Source organism: Pezoporus flaviventris, unplaced genomic scaffold, assembly GCF_033815535.1.
Source record: "Pezoporus flaviventris isolate CSIRO_AGI_PZ_B2104156 unplaced genomic scaffold, CSIRO_AGI_Pfla_v1 ptg000013l, whole genome shotgun sequence".
NCBI classification, from domain to species: domain Eukaryota; kingdom Metazoa; phylum Chordata; class Aves; order Psittaciformes; family Psittacidae; genus Pezoporus; species Pezoporus flaviventris.
The window spans coordinates 12,941,373-12,961,045 of NW_026892561.1; the positions used below are offsets into that span (position 1 = coordinate 12,941,373).

A 19,673-nucleotide genomic window follows, 5' to 3' on the forward strand; every position below is an offset into this window, starting at 1 on the left:
CTGTATCAGGATGGATGCTTTCCTACTATAGCCTGATCAAAATTGACAGTTAAGGAAGGGATTTCTCATCACACTTGCCAAGCCTGTGACGCACCCAAACCTCCATCAGAGCTGCTGCTCCTTTTCAACAGCACCCGAGTGCTGGAGCCCCTTCATCCCTGGAGCCCCCCCGAAGGTGGTATCTGCCTCAGGGGTTCGGTTGCAGGCATCTGCCCCATGTGGGGCTGGTGGCAGTGGGAGGAGATCACTGCTGCAGGCAGCGGGAGCGTGACTCAGCCGCTCCAGCACACTCGGGCCCGCAGCAGCTCAGCAGGGACTGCTGCTGCAGCCTGATTCGCTGGGAAGCTGCCAGCCTCCTGCCATCTCCTCCTCTCTGCAGGCAGCTCTGCCCTGCTCTCCGCTCGCTGCCTGTGCCTCCAGTGACAAAATGACCCGCCTGAGGAGACAGACACGGGGCTGAATCCCTAGGACAGGAGCGGAGAAGCCGGTGATGCGGCCGGAGGATGCTGTGGGCAAGGTACAGGCAGGCTGGCAGACGGTCATGCAGGGGGGTGGGCATGGTTCGTGTGCTCAGCGCTGCGGTCAGGGCTGTCCTGATCAGTTCTGTGACCACCCTGTGCAGCTGAGAGGTGACCCCTGGGATGAGGGTCCCTGTGGTGCCTGCAGTGGGGCAGGCGTGGTCCCTCGGGGTTGCAGCCCCCTCTCATGGAGGGGGGATGGAGGAAGGCAGTGGGTGCTTCTGAAGATGCTCTGCCCTTGGCCACAAGCCTTAAGAGCAGGTATTCAGCCTCGAGAAGGGAAGGCTCCGGGGAGACCTTAGGGCAGCTCTATTGCCTAAAGGGGTGACAGAAAATCCGGAGAGGGGCTTTTTACAAGGGCCTGTAGTGATAGGACAAGGGGGAATGGCTTTGGGCTGAAAAATGGTAGATTTAGATTTGACATTAGGAAGAAATTCTTCCCTGTGAGGGTGCTGAGGTGCTGGCACAGGTTGCCCAGAGAAGCTGTGGCTGCCCCATCCCTGACAGTGTTCAAGGCCAGGTTGGACGGGGCTTGGAGCAGTCTGGTCTAGTGGAAGGTGTCCCTGCCCATGGCAGGGGGCTGGAACTGGATGAGCTTTAAGATCCCTTCCAGCCCAAACCAGTCTGGGATTCTGTGATTCTGGGTTTTTGTCAGCACGGTTGTTCACCCTGGGGGTGCCCATGGAAGACCTGGTGTGAGAACCCTCCTGCATGGGCTTATGAGCTGCCTGTGGCCATGTCCCAAACCCCACCAGCCTCCTTGCCCTGGAGGACCAGGAACAAGAACTAAGGGTGTGTTTGACCTTGTTTTGACAGCTCTTTCTCCAGCAATCAGATCTGTGGTGGGTTGTGCTGATGCAGAAAACCAGTCTGCCAGAATCTGGCTCCTAAGGTAACTGAGGCTGTGTACTTGTGTTGGGACCTGGTTGCTGCTGTCCCTGCTGCCAGAAATGTCACAGCTGCCTGCAGTGGGGATGAAGTGAGGAGAACCCTGGACTGATGGACAACCAGGTAGTGGAGCAGCCCGATGGTCAGGAAGTGGAGCTGCTGGGCAGAGTGGGATGGGGTCAATGTGCAGAGGCTGATGGGTTTCCCTGGGGCAGCGTGATACACAGTGAGCCTGGTTCACCACTCATGTGGCCCCTGTGTCAGGACCATGGCAAGGATCCAGCAGGTGTCCCATGGACTCCTCTCTTACCAGGAACGATGGAAAGGGTGCCTCAGTGCTTTATGTTCATGGGTAACCTTTTTCTTTCCTGCTGCACTCAGGATGGAGATGTTCAGAACCTCCCATCCTAGGAACAGGAGTGAGGAGGCTGAGTGGTTCAGGACACAGCAGCCATGGCCATGCGTGGCCGGTGCACCAAGGTGCTCCCCTCTGAACTGAACAAGGTGTGCTCCGAGAGAGATGACCCTGCCACCCACCCCAGGAAGATGAGCGACTTTGAGGTGGTCCCCAACCTCCAGCAGAGCAGTAGCAGTGTCTCAAAAAGCAGGCGGAAGGCCCATTTCCCCAGCAGCAGCAATGAAAAGGCAAGTTCAGGAGGTGCTGAAAGAGGGGATGATTGCCCACACATGATGGAAAAAAATATTAATTAGTTATCTAGGGACTCATTAATGGGAACATTAATAACAGATCACTTTAGTTTTAGGGGCTGGCAGACAAACCCCAGACATCTGAGGTAAATGTCCAGCACTCATCTCTTGTCCTGTGGCTACACCTGGCTTTGTCCTTGCAGATAGCGATGGAGCTTTCTTTCACATCAAAAGAAGCACTCAGATCTGCTCCAAGCACCAGAGTTTCTAGCCCCTGATGTAACTTCTGCCCTTTGCAGAAATCCTGACCTCTTGCTGCTCTTCCTGCTCCCTCAGGAAAACCTCATCTCATGGATTCCTGAGAACATTCGGAAGAAAGAGTGCACCTACTTTGTCGAAAGCTCCCAGATGTCAGATTCTGGGTAAGTCAGACAGTCCAGGAAAGCAGGAGGGGTGTTTGTGACAAAGCTGCAGCACCAGAAAATCCCACTTTTCTGTCAAGGGAGCTGGTGCCAAGGGGGGTCACAAATTCCTTTTGCACTGGTTCTTCACCCTGCTGTGTGTCAGCGCACGGCTGATATCCCATGTCCCATGAGCAGCCTTTCTGATATTTTAATGCTCAGTCATTTCCATTCAAACTTCACCCAGAGCAACCTTAATATTTCTCCCCTGAATCTCTACAGGTGGAAATACCTTTTTTTTCAAGTGTTCCCCAAAACACCTTTGTTTCTGCACAAGCTTTGAGCTGGATAATGGGCTGGGTGGGAGATGCTGGTGCTTCTGGTGTTCTTAATGAGAACACCAGCACCTCTTGCCTGGGCTGAGGCAGGTGGCCCAGCTGGGCTTTGCCTTCCAGCTTTAGCCGGTTTCCAGCAAAGCTGGTGGTGTGTATTCCAGGAGGATCGTGTGTGAGTGTGGCTACCTCAGGGAACAGCACATGGAAGATGCTGCCAAACCTCCCATCTTCCTGGGGAAGGAATGGGACCCCAGAACGCATATCCGGGAAATGCCAACAGACGCCTTCGGTGATATCCACTTCAGAGGCCTGGGACAGAAGATGGGAAAGGTCATCTGGTTTTTCTGTCTGTTGTGCATGGGGAGACAGTGTCCAGGTCTTGCCATGGCAGATGAGATGCAAGTATTCCCCTCCTGGATGGGAGGAGGATAGGGAATTGTGGAAATGCTCCAAGGGCAACACTGACCCAAGCAGAAGAAGGGGGTTGGGACAGGAACCCTCCTCTCTCCCAGCCCTGTACCAAATCCATTTCTGAAACCATGAGCCTAACCTTCATGCTGTAAGAAGTGCTATTCCTTGTCCTTAGGTTTGTCTTTGGAATGCACAGTCCCAGGGAAGCGATTTGGAACAGGGTCATGTACAAAGACCTGGGGCAACAGCACAGGACTCTGCTGGGAAAATGGCATGGGAAGCCCCTGGTTCTTCCCTGGGACAGGAGGCTTGTGGTGGAGATGCCTTGTTACTCTGACCCTGTTGTTTTTACCCAAAACACTTTTGTGCTCCCTTTTTTGCAGTATGTACGCGTCTCCTCAGATACCCCTCCATGGGTCATCTACCACCTCATGACACATCACTGGGGCCTCGATGCACCCAACCTGCTCATCTCAGTCACCGGGGGAGCCAAAAACTTCATTATGAAACCAAGGCTGAAGAACATCTTCCGGCAAGGGCTAGTCAAAGTGGCCCAGACCACTGGTAAGAGATGCAGAGGCTCCCTTTTGATTGAAGTGGGAGAGGGGCCCATCATCTGGCTATGGCTAACTCACTGTGTTCAGTGAATTGGGCTGCTCTGGGGATACTGAGTTGGCCCAGAAAGCCTGTAGGTCACCATCTGGTCTGCCACCCCCCGAAATGGACTCTTCTTACTCAATCACTGCAAACAAGTTCACAAAGATCTGGGCTTCAGATGCAGCACTGTGCTAAAGAAGGCATCTCCTCCGCTGCCTGGCCTTGCTGTAGTGGGCAGGCAAGACACCTTCTGGGAGATGGAGCATCTCCAAGGTGTTCCTGCAGCTGTACAGGGGGATGCCAGGAGATTGCTGTGAGCAGAGCTTCTCCCTTCCCAAGCCTGTCTCTGACCCCCAGGGGCCTGGATCATCACAGGGGGGTCCCATGCTGGTGTGATGAAACAGGTGGGAGAGGCGGTGCGAGACTTCACACTGAGCTGTGGCCACAAGGACAGCGAGATTGTCACCATCGGCATAGCCACCTGGGGGACCGTGTACAACCGGGAGAGCCTCATCTGCCCCATGGTGAGCCAGGCAGAGCCAGAGCTGCATCTGCTTTGCCTGTGCTTGGTCTGCTGGGGAAGCCCTGCCAAGGACTGTGGTGGGAATGGGTGCTTTGAGATGTGCTTGTGGCTGGCAGCCCTGGTAAAACCCAGCTGCTCCAGGAGGAGTGATGGTCCCAGCCTGGTATTTGCTGAGAAGCCCCTTTACCCTACCCAGTGTCTTCTATAGGTGCTGCCCTTCTCCTGGGAGGGCCTTTGTGGGTGTGAGGGCAGGTGGAACAGAGACAGAGAAGAAAAGGGCAAAGCTGACATGAGGACTGCAGGGGGGACACGAATGGTTGTTTGGCCAGACTGCTCCTGTCCCACATGCTGGCCTGTTCCTGTCCCACAGGCTGGTTGCTCTGGGCATCTGGTGCTCCTCTGCAGGCTTCTTCCAGAGTCTCTCCTTCTGCATCTTACAGGGTGGCTTTCCAGCTGAGTATGTACTGGATGAGGAGAACCAAGGCAGCCTGTCATGCCTGGACAGCAACCACTCCCACTTCATCCTGGTGGATGACGGGACTCACGGGAGGTATGGGGTGGAAATCCCCCTGAGGACCAGACTGGAGAAGTTCATTTCAGAGCAGACCAAGGTGAAAGGAGGTAACAGTGACACATATCCAGGTCTGAGGCAGGGAAGGGCACAAGGTGGGATGGGTCATCCATTGGTAAAATCACAGAATGGTTTTGGTTGGAAGGGACCTTAAAGCTCATCCAGTTCCAACCCCCTGCCATGGGTAGGGACACCTTCCACTAGACCAGGTTGCTCCAAGCCCTGTCCAACCTGGCCTTGAACACTGCCAGGGATGGGGCAGTCACAGCTTCTCTGGGCGACCTGTGCCAGGGCCTCACCACCCCCACAGGGAGGGATTTTTCCCTTGTGTCAAATCTAAATCTACCGTTTTTCAGCCCAAAGCCATTCCCCCTTGTCCTGTCACTACAGGCCCTTGTAAAAAGCCCCTCTCCAGATTTCTTGTTGACCCCTTTAGGCACTAGAAGGCTGATAATGGGTGCCCATCCTGGCCTCTGTTCAGAGGGGAGGCTGTGGCTTCCCTGAAGGATCCAGGCAAGGATCTTGAGAGGATTGTCATGATAAATGTGGAACCTGGTTCCTCAGTGATACAAACCAAAGAGCCAACTGATTGACTTATCAGGCCACAAAAGGGTCCCCAAAGCTTGTGATGCTGAGCTGATCAGGGAGAGTTGTTTATCCCAATGGGCCAGGCCTCAAAGGGGGCTCCCTGGTGGTATCTTCTTGTCTGTAGGCGATCCTCTGCTCTAACACGTGTGTACACACGCTCCCCCATGTGCCTTTCACATTCACACCTTGCCTTTCACATCCCACTGCTCGGAGGGGACCGCATTCAGGTGCATGGCAGTGTGCCCCACAGGGAAGTGATCCCAGGCTCTGCTTCCTTGCAGGCGTTGCCATCAGGATCCCCATTGTGTGCGTGGTGCTGGAAGGAGGCCCAGGGACACTTGACGTAAGGAACTACTCCTGCGCGGGATGCTGCTTTTAGGTGTCACACATGGTGCCACACCAGCTGCAGGAGTGCTGCAGAGTAGCAGGGTGGCTCTCAGAGAGGGTCTGCTGGTCTCTGGGCAGGACTAAGGACCAGTCTCCCCGCTCTGTTGCAGACCATCTACAACGCCATCACCAATGGGACCCCCTGTGTGATTGTGGAAGGGTCTGGGCGTGTGGCTGATGTCATCGCACAAGTGGCCAGCCTGCCTGTGCCCAAGATAACCATTGCCTTGATCCGGCAGAAGCTGAGCGTGTTCTTCCAGGACACCTATGAGCAATTCACTGAGGGCAGAGTGGTGGAGTGGACCAAGAAGGTGAGCCTTGTGCAGGCAGACAGCTCCTCTCACTGAGCTTGTGGAGATCGAAGGGGACCCCAGGGCTCCTTACCTGTGACTAGGAAGGCTCCCAGTGTGACATTTAGGCTCATCTCTTCCAACCCTCCATCTTCCCCCAGCCATGCTCAGCAATGTCCTGGTGGGCACCCAAAGGGCTCAAGCTCTGCTCCTCCACGACAGCTCCCTTTGGGCAGAGGTACCAATTGGGATTGACCCCAGCCAGGCTGGGAGATACAGAGGGTCTGCAGACAACCCAAGATGAGTAAGGAATTGCCCCACACAGGACAGAGGCTGCGGGAACCATCAGGGAGGAGATGCAGCTGCTGATCGGTTGCCCATGGCTCTCCTTGTAGATCCAAGACATAGTGCGGAGCCGGCAGCTCCTGACCATTTTCAGAGACGGCAAATATGGCCAGCAGGACGTGGATGTGGCCATCCTTCAGGCCCTGTTCAAAGGTGAGGGGTGGGGAGCTGCCTGGGAGGACGGGGTGAGATGAATGAGATGGAGGTCACAAGTCACCTCCTGCAGCTGCTCGACTTAATGGGGTCACCAGAGAGGTCCCCAAAACCGTGATGCTGAGCTGATTGTGGAGAGGTACTTATCCCAGAAGGCCAGGCCTCCAAGGGGGCTTCCAGGTGGTATCTTCTCACCATGTAAACGATCCTCTGTTCTAACGCATGCTCTCTGCATGCAGCATCCCGAAACCAGGACAATTTTGGTCGTGAGAACTGGGACTACCAGCTGAGGTTAGCTGTGGCCTGGAACAGGGTGGACATTGCTCGCAGTGAGATCTTCACAGATGACCACGAGTGGAAGGTAAGGCAGTACCTGTGCTACTGCTCCAGTCAGGCTTACAGCTTGTCAGGTCCCACTTGCGGACTGTGGGTATTGCGGGTACCTCAGCTGTGCCTAAGGACAGTTTGTGAGGGCATTGCTTTCGGACCCTAAACTCCCACTACATTGCCAGGGGGTCTTAATCTGTTTTGTTTTCAGAAGTGCCCTCAAACATCCAAAGCAGAGGTGAGCACACCCTGCAAATCATTACTTGTAAAGGTCCTATTTGTTTTAACAAAGATGACTGGTATTTTAGTCAAAACCACTGCCTTTTTAAAGATGATCCACCAACTCAGAGCCAAAAATACCTCTTGCTGCTCACACCACATTGTCAAACTCTTCTCACCCGACCTGGTGCTCCGCTGCTTAAACCTCACTAGAGTGGGGCAGTGAGCAGCACGAGCCAGTCTGCCAGCCCACACCGGATCCTGCTGTTGGGAAGCCAAAGCTAAGCAGGGATGTCTGTCCTTTCTGATGGGGCTGTGGGACTTGGAAGCGATTTTTCTTGTTTCATTCAACAGGTGAGGTTATGGCAGCCCCCATACCTTTTGTGGGACTGGGAAGGGTTGGCGGGAGCTAGTGTCTGTGTAAAGCTACACAGCTCAAGAGAGATCCACAGCTTTGTCAGAAAGGGAGGACAAGGCAGGCTCTCAGATTAGCTGATGCAGGCCAGGGCTGCTACATACACTGCAGCCCTGGACCACTGTGGCTGGTATGAAAAGCTGAAGCTGAAGCCAAGCTGTGTCAGAAGGTCAGCAGGTACCTTCCTGCCAGGATAAACGTGTAGCCCCTTACCCGTGGGGCTTGCTTTCATTTCTGGATACACACAAAGGTTGCCTTGGAAAGAAAAACCCCACAAAGGCTGAACTGGGTGGCCATCAGGGCAGGCAGCTGAGAGGAGAGGACATACTAACCCTCTCTCTTAGATGCCCCACAAGCCCCAGTACCTCCCATCTGCTCTCACACCCAGAAGCTCCTTGTGTGCTCAGGGGTAAAATCTTCCCCCTGAGTGAGGAGCATGGTGAAATCCTGCTCTGTGGCCATGGAGACCCTCACCTCTCCTCTGGCCTGCCAGCCAGCAGATCTCCACCCCGTGATGGCGGCCGCCCTGATCTCCAACAAGCCAGAGTTTGTGAAGCTGTTCCTGGAGCAGGGAGTGCGCCTCAAGGAGTTTGTCACCTGGGATACCCTGGTTTACCTCTACGACAACATGGCACCATCCTGCCTGTTCCACAGCAAGCTGCAGAAGGTTCTGCTGGAGGAGAGAGAGCATACGGCCAGCTCCAAAATGCCAAGAATCCAACTGCACCATGTCTCCCAGGTGCTGCGGGAGCTGCTGGGCTGCTCCACACAGCCTCTCTACCCCAAGCCCAAGCACACAGAGCGGCCCCGGCTCTCCATCCCTGTCCCACACATCAATCTGAATGTACGTATCTCCAGGTGATGTGGTGGCAGGGTTGCATTTGGGAGGAGAAAGTGGGCTCAAGAAGCCATCCTGGGGGTTGCAGCTGGGTGTCTGTCTTCTTGCCTGCTCAAGAATCTCACTCAAAGTCCCTTAAAGCCCTATCCAAGTCTTCTGCCCCCTATTCAAGGTGTGACTCCCACCTTCCTTCACTGGCAACACCGTGTGCCCTTGTGATGCTGGTGGGCAGGACCCAGTGGGGTGGGTGCACTAGGCAGGCTGGGCACATCCCCACATGATCCTGGCCCTGCATTTCCAGGCAGCCATCCCGCTTGGCCACCCTGCAGCAAAAGCCCTTCCGTGCATGGAGGAAGCAGGCACTCAGGGGTCAGGAGTGGCTTTGTGTTGAGGGGCTGCCTGCTCTCTGCAGCTCCTTGGTGGGGAGCAGCTCTGACCTTGCGTGCCTTGCAGGTCCAGGGCTCAAGTCTCCGGTCCCTCTACAAGCGCTCTGCTGGCCGAGCCACCTTCACCATGGACCCAGTCCGTGACCTGCTTATCTGGGCTGTGGTCCAGAACCACAAGGAGCTGGCAGAAATCATCTGGGCCCAGGTATCACAGCCCAGAGCTGCTGGTCCGAGCTGAGAGGCTCAGATGGAGCCAAACCTCCCAGGCCCAAAAGGAAATATTGCATCTGCTGGGATTTGTGACAACAGGCGAGCTGGCCCATGGCAGTGCCCGAGCCCGACCCACAGCCAAATGTGAGACAGCTGTTGAGCCTGGTGTTCATCCCCAGCCACACCATGAGGCAAGATCCCTCCCTTCCCAGCCAAGGATGCCCCATCCCTGGCAGTGTTCAAGGGCAGGAAGTTGGACGGAGCTTTGATAAACCTGGTCTAGTCAAAAGTGTCCTTGCCCATTGCATGGGGTTGGGATTAGATGATCTTCAGGGTCCTTTCCAGCCCAAACAGTTCTGTGATTCTATGATGCTATGAAAATACATGCTGTAGGCAGAGGTGATGTGCTGGGCCAGAAGTGTGCTCTTCCTTCCAAAACCTGAGAGAGGGTTCAGTACACTGCAGGCAGGACACAGGGGCACGGTAGCTGGAGAAGGCTTCCCTCCATAAACAGCACCCCAGTTTAAACACAGAAGCAGAGTGGCTGGCAGCATAGTGACCATGCCATGCAGTCACACCGTCCCATCACTCAAGGCTTTCCACAAGGAGAGCATGGTTAACCCCAGATTCCCCATGGCAGTAGGTTTCCTACTGCCCCTGCACCCAGAGAGGAACACAGCTCACAGCAAGCTGTCCACACTGAGCAGCAGTCTGCTTGGGACATCCTCCTTCCTTCCCTGTGGGAGCTGTGGAGGGCTTGGCAGGACTAGTGGGACCTGCAGGACAGGACGCAGACCCCCATGCTCTCTCTGGCCTCTTCTTCTCCAGAGCCAGGACTCCATGGCGGCCGCGCTGGCCTGCAGCAAAATCCTGAAGGAGCTGGCCAAGGAGGAGGAAGACACAGACACCACCGAGGACATGATGACTCTGGCTGAGGAGTATGAGAGGAAGGCAATTGGTGAGCAGGAGGGAGTCAGCAACACGGAGCTGCTCTTGCACCCCTCAGGGAGGGCTGGCTGGCTTTGTGCAGGAGGTGTCTGGAGTGAGGGGTGTCTGTGGTCAGTGATGCCAAATGGGGAACCCCTCATCAAGGTTGGGGCGGTGGGGCTGCGAGGGCTCTGCCTGCATGATGGGAGCACAGAGGGTGCCACTGTGTGGTGTAGTGTCCAGATCCTGCTGAAAAGGGTGGCTCTGTGGCACCTTTCTGAGCGCCAAGATGGTCCAGCAGCTCAGGCATGTCTCCCTGGTACCTGCCTGGCCAGGTGTGTTCACAGACTGCTACCGCAAGGATGAAGAGAGAGCCCAGAAGCTTCTCACCCGTGTCTCTGAGGCCTGGGGGAAGACAACCTGCCTGCAGCTGGCGTTGGAGGCCAAGAACATGAATTTTGTGTCCCATGGGGGTGTCCAGGTGGGTTCCCAGCAGTGGTGCACGGAGGGGAAATGCCTAAGTGTCCCCTGCCACTGATCCAGGGTTCCTTGTTGGCAGCAGTGGGGCTCTGTCCTTCAGCCCCATTCTGACAGGCAGGCAGGCTCGCTCCTGTAACCAGTGCTCCCCTTTCTCCCTCCTCACAGGCCTTTCTAACCAAAGTCTGGTGGGGGAAGATGTGTGTGGACAATGGGCTTTGGCGGGTTATTGCATGCATGTTGTTCTTCCCACTTCTCTACACCGGCCTCATCACCTTCAGGTACTTCTCGCTGCTGGGGCATGTGTGCACCAAGGCACAGATTTCCTCCAGCCTCGCCCTGCAGCTGGCTGGGAGAAACTGCTGTGGCATCTTCCTGGGCAGCTGAGCCCCTCTTCCTCACAGGGAGAAGAGGCTGCAGCCAATGGGCTGCCTGACACGGCTCCGAGCCTTCTTCACAGCGCCTGTCGTCATCTTCCACATGAACATACTCTCTTACTTCACCTTCCTCCTGCTTTTTGCCTATGTCCTGATGGTTGACTTCCAGCCAGTGCCGTCCTGGTGGGAGTACCTCCTCTACTTCTGGCTCTTCTCCCTAGTGTGCGAGGAGACCCGACAGGTATGCGGCAGGCAGAAACAGGGGCTGAGGAGATGAGATGAGGAAGAGACACCTTCTGTGTGCTTATGGAAGGTCCTATGTAGCTCATGTTTCTAAGTTCCTTCTTATGTCACCATCTGTTCACAGAGGTGCCAGCACAAGGGACTGCCAGATCCCCCCATTTCTGAGGCCAGAGAGCCTTCTTGGCTGTGTCTGGCCTGGCTGGGTACCTGTAGAAACACATGCTGTTTTGAGCTGAAAACATTAGGAGATGGAAGGACCACCTCTTTCCTTGGGCATTTATTTCCAGGCTTTGCTTGATACTTAGTTTGCTTCAGCCTCTCAATGCTTTTCTTCACCTGACTAAAATGCCCCATATCTTTGTCTATCCCCATGCTCCTTCTATATCCAAATCTCCGAATCACCCCGTAGAAAAGGTTAACTTTGGGTAAGCAAGAGGGTCCAAAAATGGCAGTAGGTCTGTGTGGTCCCTCCCCACCACAAGGCACATGAGTATCTAACAAGGCTTTCACTGAAATACCAATTCCTCTTCTCTTCCCAACAGCTGTTGCATGATCCAGATGGGTTTGGAGTTGTGAAAATGGCTTCCCTGTACTTCAAGGACTTCTGGAATAGGTTGGACATCTGCGCCATCCTAGTCTTTATCACAGGGCTGACTTGCAGGTGAGTTGCAGAGCCACTTGTGGCTCAAGCCACAGCTGCAGGCTACAAAACCAGTGTGAGATTTGTGCACATTTTTTAATTGCAATATCTTCAAAGGCCAATGAGGATGGCTTCCCAGGGAAGTGGTGGCATCACTGTCCCTGTAAGTGTTCAAAAAGCATGTAGATGAGGCCCTCAGTGATATGATTTAGTGGTGGTCTTGGCAGTGCTGGGGTAATGGTTGGACTTGATGATCTTAAAGGTCTTTTCACAGAATCACAGAATCCTAAGGGTTGGAAGGGACCTCAAAAGATCATCTAGTCCAACCCTCAACCTGGTTGGGAAACTCACTGGTACTGCAGAAATGTAATGCTGTGAGATCAGAGAAAGGCCAACACTGGTGACACTGAGATGTTCCCTTTCCTCTCTTCTGTGCCCAGGCTGATCCCATCAACTTTGTATCCTGGGCGCATCATCCTGTCACTGGCTTTTATCATTTTCTGCCTGCGTCTGATGCACATTTTCACAGTCAGTAAAACGCTGGGGCCCAAGATCATCATTGTGAAGCGCATGGTGAGAGCTCTCCTCCATCCTGCCAGGGATGATCAGCTACAGCAGCTGGATGCCTGCCACCAGTGTCACCCTAATCTGATGCTGGAGTGGGGCTTGCTCTGGAACAGTTTTGTTTCCCCTTTGTTTTTTGCAGATGAAGGATGTCTTCTTCTTCCTCTTCCTGCTGGCAGTGTGGGTCGTGTCCTTTGGGGTTGCCAAGCAGGCCATCCTGATTCACAATGAGGAACGTGTGGAGTGGCTTTTCCGTGGCGTGGTCTACCACTCCTACCTGACTATCTTCGGGCAGATTCCCTCCTACATCGATGGTAAGGGACGCTGGCCTGTGACTGCATGTGGCACGATCAGAGTGGCTGTGACAAGGCTGAGGAATACCAAGCTCATGTCGCAGCGTGTCCAGCTCCTGCCTTTCTGGCCCATGGAAGTCATGCACAGGGCTCCTCTTCAGGAACAACATCAGGCCAGGAGGGAGAGATGACAGGGCATGGGGATGGAGCCCTGCTCCACCACACTGGGACTGTTGCCACCAATGCAAACCCAGGAACTGCACCTGCACAAGCAGTCAAGAGAGCACACTAGCAAATGCACAAGGCCATGGGTCTACCCAGCTCAGTGCCACAGCTGCGAAGCTGGTGGCAGTGAGTGGAGGACCTGGCATGATGCAGATCTGAGGTCAAATCTGTGTCTGGTGCTAAGCTCCCTTGATGCTGGCCTCTTTCAGAGAGCACAGTGTGCTCCCTGAGACACCACAAGGGCTGACTGCCGTGAGTCATGCTGTGCTCCCTTGCAGGCGTCAACTTCAACATCGACCAGTGCAGCCCTAATGGGACTGACCCCTACAAGCCCAAGTGCCCAGAGACAAATGAGGACAACAAGAAACCCATCTTCCCAGACTGGCTGACAGTCATCTTATTGTGCCTGTACTTGCTCTTCACCAACATCCTCCTCCTCAACCTCCTCATCGCCATGTTCAAGTGAGTCTGACCTGGCCCCATGGGCCTGACAGTGAAGCCTTGTTTGCAGGCTTGGGCATGGCCAGGGCACTGCACACTGAGAAAGCACAATAAGGGTCCTGGGGCACATGCTGACCAGAGCATAGGAGTGCTTTGAGGGGGGCTATAGATATGGTGGAAGAAGCAGGTGCAGGTCAGGGCTAATCAGGGAGCCTTGTATGAGCTGGGGCACTATATGGACACTATGTGCCCTCTCATCCCCATGGCACGGCTGACACCGGGGCTCTGCCCCAGCTACACCTTCCAGCAGGTCCAGCAGCACACAGACCAGATCTGGAAGTTCCAGCGGCACGACCTGATTGAGGAGTACCATGGCCGCCCGCCTGCACCTCCACCCTTCATCCTCCTCAACCACCTGCAGATCCTGGTCCAGCAAGGCTTGCTCCGCCGGCCGGCCACGTACCACAGGCAGCTCAGTGAGGACCAGCATCTCCCCTCCTGCCCTTCTCCCCCTCCCTGGTGCATGGCACTGTGCACCAAAGCATGTGGCTTGATGTCTGGGCTGTGTTACTGGGCTTTGGGGTGCCCAAGGGTCTGACAACTCCTTCCCCGGGCAGAAGAGAAGCTGGAGAAGAACGAAGAAGCTGCCCTCCTCTCTTGGGAGATGTACCTGAAGGAGAATTACCTGCAGAACCAGCAGTGCCAGGAGAAGCAGAACATGGAGCAAAAGATTCGAGACATTGCACAGAGGTACCAGCACTCCTGAGACAGGGACATACTTCAGGCCTCCAGTGCCCCAGGCAGGGAGGAGAGGGGATCAGAGCAGGGGTGGCTGCTGAGGGGGTTCCTCTCTGCACTGTCCCTCCAGGGTTGACATACTGGCAGAGCTGTTGGACTTGGACCGGGTGAAGAGGACAGGGCTGGTGGAGCAGAGGCTGACCTCTGTGGAAGTCCAGGTGAGGCAAAAGCTGAGCAGCTACGTAAGAAAAGTTGAGCTTTCTAGGGACTGAGTCAACGGACCTGGAGCACAAGAGAGAGCTCCTTTAAATCAATGCCCCTTCAGACAGGAACAGGTTTCCCACAGAAGTGGTGGCTGCCCCATCCCTGGCAGTGTTCAAGGCCAGGCTGGATGGGGCTTGGAGCAGCCTGATCTAGTAGAAGGTGTCCCTTGCTGTGGCAGGGGGTTGGAACTGGATGAGCTTTAAGGTCCCTTCCAACCCAAACCGTTCTGTTATTCTGTAAAAACAATAACATCTGAGAGAAAAAGCGTTATGGGAAATGTTCTGTTTGACTCCAAAATGAACAGGATGAACGTGCAAAGTGGTGGGATAAGCCTCTGCTCCCACGGTCGCCCAAGCAGTTCGATCTGACCCAGCTCTTCTCCTAATCCCAGGAGGACCCTCCAGACCTCTGGACATGGGGCACTCTCTGCCCCCTCGCTGTGGAGCTGTTCCACACGAGCAGGGAGTCTGGTGTGCAGTGAGGGTCTGGGGGGGGTGGTGACCGTCTCCTCTCACACACAGGTGCACCAGAGCGCACAGGCCCTCAGGTGGATAATGCAGGCGCTGCAGGACCATGGGTTCAGCGCAGGCGAGGGTGTGCCATCTGCGGGTAAGCGGAACCCATCTCCATCCCAGCAGCACCGGGGGAGACCAGGGATCAGCAGCATCCCCATGGGGAGCCCAGCCAGCCCCCTCTGCAGAGCCACAGTTCACAGCACCAGGCTCAGCACCCTGCTTTGCAGGCCCTCACTGTCTGTGTCTGCCTCACAGGCTCGGGCAAAGCCTTGGAGACAAAGGAGTTTGACCTGGAGAGGAAACCCGAGGAGAGCCAGTCCCCATACCATGTGCTTGCCCGAAACCTCCTGTACCCAGGGTCCCACACCCGCCGCTTCCCTGTGCCGGATGAGAAGGTGCCCTGGGAGGTAGGAGCTGTGGTCCTGGGCAGCAGGGCTGGTAGGGGGCACGATGGGGCAGATCCCCATGGCGATGGGAAGAAGAACAGACCCCGTGTCACACTTGTGTCACACTTGGGAGCTCCTGTTGTTCCCAGCCCTGGGACAAGGGGGTTCCTGGAGCAGCTTATGAGACTCTGCAAGGGAGAAGGAGAGGTGAACGGGCACCATTCCTTCTGGGATCTGCAATGCTAGGGATACCTGGTGATGACTGGTTAGGAAGCAGAGAGTACAGCCACCTACCTCTGCAATTCCTGAGTCAGGGCTGGCTCACGGTCAGGGACAGGATCTGGCACTGGCTTCCACAGGGGCATGAGTGAGAGGCACCAGCCCCCCAGCCAAGACCCTGAGCTCAGTCCCCAAGCAGGACCTGGAGCCCTACATTCCTCGGGAGGTGATGCCACAAGCTGGGCAGAGGATGGGACTGGGGCAGACAGCGTCTCCAGGGTCCCTGATATGCCATGTGCTCTGCAGGTGGACTTTGCACTATACGACCCTCCCACTTACTCTGCTGAGCACAAGGACATGGCTGTGCAGGATCCGTTCAGCCTGTGAGTGTCCCTCTGTGGCTGCCTGCTCCTCTGCCCCTTCCCCTGGGTGGCATAGCCAGCCCTCCCTGCCGGGCTGCCTCCTGCCCCCCAGCTCCTTGGAGTCTCTCCTGAAGATCAACTACAACACCATGGACGGGCTAATCGACCGGCAGAGCTTCCATGGCCTCTACACTGTGCAGGATGGGCTGCCCTTGTGAGTGCATCCACCATGGGGGCAGGTGGACTTAGTGGGAGATGGGGTGCCAGTTTGTAGGCAAAGCACCAGAGAGTTCAGTATGGCCTATATGCACTCATCCCCTTCCCACTTCCCTACAGCTAATGGTGGGGTAGGGATAATGGCATGCATCATCCTCATGACTGTTCCCCTCCTTGCCCTTCAAAAAACTCCAGAGTCCAGAAGAGGTGCAGTGCACTGGGGGAAATCTGGGGAGCAGTACAGGGCTTTTATCAGCATGGTGCACAGACGGTCCCTGGCACCATCACAGCATACTTGCTCTCTTCCTGCCAGGAACCCCATGGGCAGGACGGGTCTGCGAGGCCGAGGGAGGTTGCACTGCTTTGGTCCCAACCATGCCCTGCACCCCGTTGTGACCCGGTGAGTGTGTGAGGACAGAGAGGTGTCCTGCTCCAGGACAGAGCTGGGGAGGTGGCATGGAAAAGGGGGCACAGAGCCATCTGAGAGAGACCAGGACCTGGCAAAACCCACCCTTGCCTGTTCAACCACTGCTGGGCAGGGGAGAGTTGAGTCCAGCTGCAGCATAACAGGGGCCTCTCTCACAGGTGGAGGAGGAATTTGGATGGGTCCATTATAAGGAAGAGCCTGAAGAAGATGCTGGAAGTCCTTGTAGCACAGTACCCGCTGTCGGACGTCTGGGCTCTGCCTGGGGTAAGAGCTGGTAGAAACCAGCTGGTGTGGAAGGGTCTGGGGAGATGGGTCCAGCTGAGAGCTGGATGTCCTGCAGAAAAGGGAAGAACACAGGCAGGAGACACAGCCTTGTCCAAGGAGGTACCTCTGCCCTTCCTGTAGAGCATTTGCATGTGGAGCTGTGATGCCAGCGGTGCTGGGTGAGCAGTGGTCCTGTTGCAGACCCTTACCCTGACCCACTGCCTCCTGCTTCTCCCCCATGGCTTCAGTTCTCACATGTCATTCATGTGGGCATGTGAAACCATTGGCAGAGAGTCCTCCAACAGAAAAGGAATGAATCCAGGGCTGAATCAGGCAAACTCAGATATCTGCCTGGGCACACCTGAGGACTTCTGGTGGGAGAGGGAGGGGAAAAGGGAAGGAAAGAGGAATCACTGCTGATTGCTCTCCCCACCAGAGCTTGTGGCATCTTCTGCAGTGGTGGCAACTGCCTGATAGCCAAGCTGGTGCCAGTGAGGAGGCTGGGCTGGGCTAATGGCAGGTCCCACGTCTGACATCTGCTTTGGCACAGGGGTCACTGGAGCCAGGTGAGACATTGCCACTAAAGCTGAAGTGGATCCTGCGCCGGGAATTCTGGCCCCAGTTCCAGAACTTGCTGAAACAAGGCACTGAGGTGGGAGCGTGTGTGTGTCCCAGTGGTACAGAGACATGTGGGCATCACAACAGTAAAGGGACATGTGGACATCATGGTGCTACAGGGTCACATGCGTGTCCCCAGGGTACAGGGGCAGGGTGCATCACCCCTTGGCCAGTGCTCCCACGGGGGAGGGATGGCTTGGGGAGGTGGAAACACACTGTGATAGTCTCGCACCATGCAGGGAGGCAGCTCAGGGATCCGCCACACACACCAGTGTCTGTGCCTGCTGTGATTGCTCTCCACAGCTCCAGGTGCAGTGGTAACAGGGTGATGGTCTCTAGAATAGCAAACAATCTGTGGCACGATGCCCCATCACTGCCTGTTGGTTCGCTTAGATAGGTACTAAGGCCTCTGCTCATGTTGCACTCCTTCACTGTGCACAGGTACACAAGGGGTATCTTGACGACCCCCGCAACACAGATAATGCCTGGGTTGAGACAGTCGCTGTCAGCGTGCACTTCAGCAGCCAGAATGATGTGGAGATGAAGCGGCTGAACTCGGTATGGGTCTCTCTGCAACTCCCTGACCCAGCTCTCTGGGGAGCCACATCTCCAGGCCCACATCTCACCTTCCATAGGACTGGGGTTCTCCAGCTGCATGCAGTGGAGGAAGCACATGGGGATGAATATGGGGTGCCATTGCAACAGGGGCCCCAGAAAAAAAGGGCTGGGCGCTGGAGGTGCTGTTGAGCATGTCTGGCATGGCTCCTCACTGGCAGTGCATACATGATGCCTCTGGTCCCCTTCTAGTTTCTTCAGGGCTGTGATCCGGAGCTGTGTATCCGCTGGCAGGTGCTGGACAAGAGGATCCCCCTGCATGCAAACCACAAGAAGCTCCTGCACAAGGTCTCAACTCTCCTCGATGCCTACTATTGAGTTCTCAGACACAGGCCAGGGCTCCTGCTGCCCCAGACCAGGTTTTGGTTGGGACCTGGAGCTCTACCCCAGCTCACCTGTGAGACTGGAGACCAGATACTTTGGTTGCCTCCATGAATGTGCATTGCAGGTCTCTGTCCCCTTCCCACCAGCTGGGGACAGGCGCTGTCTGGGCAGTACCTACACAGCATCCTGGTCACCTGAGCCACCAGGATCAGCCCCAGGCTGTGTCTTGGTGCTTCCACATCAACCACAGCACTAGCCCAGGGCTTGGGCCAAGCAGAGCCACAGGGCTGCTCCTGCAAGGTGTTCCTTCTCTCAGTTCCTACATGTGCTTTGCTTTCGAGTGGGCACTGGAGACTTGTCAATCCCAACCACACTTCTACACAGGACATCCATAGGGCACCTCTGCTCCCCTGCTCCTGCTCTGCTCCCTGGAAGCCCCATCACCACAGCTCCTGGATGATTGCCCTGGAGAAGGATTGGGATCTTTCACACCTAAAGGTCCTAACTGTCATGCAAGTCAGTCCTGTGGCAGCTGTCCCCATATCTCTGGTTGCTCAGACATAACAACATGGTCGTGATCTGTGATCCAGCACTTGTGAAGGTGTGAGATGCTCTTGGCTTATGTACCCATGGTTTCACAGCTTCACACAGGTCCAGTCCCCATGTCCCATACTGTTACGTGATCCTGCATGTGTATGCTGAGCACCATGTTGTAGCTGAACTTCCTGCTGTCTGAGCCAAGGCACCAGCTAAATGTCACCTGCCTGCCCCATCCCCTTGGGCACCTGGATGGAAAGGGACAGCTTGCTGGGACCCAGGTGATCCATACTCTGCAGTCCCTTGGGCAGGTAAAAACGGGAGAGAGGACATCATTTTGTCCATCCCAGACATCTCTACTCTCACTCACTTATTTTGTGCCTGCCATGGGAGAACAAGGCACAGTGGAGACATCTCTCAACAGTCCAGAACAGCCCCATGGTGGCATATTATACCTGCGACTGCTTGGGGTGGGATTGCAGTTCCCCCACCCTCTCCCAGTGGATTAGACACTGGCCAGCCGGGGCTATCCTTCCCGCACTGGTGGCCACCACAGCACAACTGCAGTTTCACCAGTGACGCAATGGGGCTTGGCGAGGGAAGGGTGGGTGTCAGACTGGCAATTTATTCAACCCAGCTCAATAAACCATGTATTAAACAACTAAAAGCTGGTGGTCTGTTACGGTGTTTGATCAGGGAGCATTCCTGGAGGCTGCATTTGGAGCACACTTCTAAAATGAGCCTAGTTTGAGCGCTCTTGTTGCACAGACTCACTTTGCTTGCAGAATCATGCCCCAAATACTCGCTGCAGAGATGATATGACACATTTTGAGTCAACTTGAGGAGCTGCTGGAAAGCCAGCTGTGTGCCAAAGCAGCGGCACTGTACCTCCTCCCATTGCTCTTGGCCTGCTCAACGTCTGCTCATGGTGGCCCATCACCATGCTGTGCT

General features: G+C 55.4%; 1 protein-coding gene across 4 annotated transcripts; it reads left to right on the top strand.

Moving 5' to 3' along the window:
* Nucleotides 1–336: 336 nt before the first annotated feature.
* TRPM2 (transient receptor potential cation channel subfamily M member 2) lies at nucleotides 337–19,079 on the top strand. Of its 4 annotated transcripts, XM_061451694.1 has the most exons (33): nucleotides 358–517; nucleotides 1,788–2,051; nucleotides 2,391–2,476; nucleotides 2,952–3,120; nucleotides 3,585–3,765; nucleotides 4,156–4,322; nucleotides 4,762–4,942; nucleotides 5,762–5,823; nucleotides 5,978–6,178; nucleotides 6,553–6,655; nucleotides 6,895–7,016; nucleotides 8,110–8,460; nucleotides 8,908–9,045; nucleotides 9,879–10,008; nucleotides 10,313–10,458; nucleotides 10,623–10,735; nucleotides 10,859–11,072; nucleotides 11,617–11,735; nucleotides 12,155–12,287; nucleotides 12,421–12,592; nucleotides 13,075–13,258; nucleotides 13,532–13,713; nucleotides 13,855–13,987; nucleotides 14,106–14,193; nucleotides 14,761–14,848; nucleotides 15,010–15,161; nucleotides 15,666–15,742; nucleotides 15,834–15,935; nucleotides 16,251–16,337; nucleotides 16,523–16,628; nucleotides 17,179–17,280; nucleotides 17,688–17,804; nucleotides 18,054–19,079. In XM_061451694.1, the coding sequence occupies exons 2-33, from the start codon at nucleotides 1,860–1,862 to the stop codon at nucleotides 18,177–18,179; spliced, it is 4,524 nt and encodes a 1,507-aa protein (XP_061307678.1). In that variant the 5' UTR covers nucleotides 358–517; nucleotides 1,788–1,859; the 3' UTR covers nucleotides 18,180–19,079. The 4 variants fall into 4 exon arrangements, 3 of the variants coding, with proteins under 3 accessions (XP_061307676.1, XP_061307677.1, XP_061307678.1); XM_061451692.1 differs by lacking the exon at nucleotides 1,788–2,051 and having other exon boundaries at nucleotides 346–517; nucleotides 2,391–2,464; nucleotides 2,928–3,120; XM_061451693.1 differs by lacking the exon at nucleotides 1,788–2,051 and having other exon boundaries at nucleotides 347–517.
* The last annotated feature ends 594 nt before the right edge of the window (nucleotides 19,080–19,673 follow it).

Excerpts from the sequence above, each read along its gene's own strand:
- TRPM2 (XM_061451694.1), top strand. The coding sequence starts at position 1,860 with ATGGCCATGCGTGGCCGGTGCACCAAGGTGCTCCCCTCTGAACTGAAC. Across the intron at positions 8,461-8,907 it reads TCCCACACATCAATCTGAAT|GTCCAGGGCTCAAGTCTCCG; the intron begins GTACGTATCTCC and ends CGTGCCTTGCAG. Across the intron at positions 14,849-15,009 it reads CGAGGGTGTGCCATCTGCGG|GCTCGGGCAAAGCCTTGGAG; the intron begins GTAAGCGGAACC and ends TCTGCCTCACAG.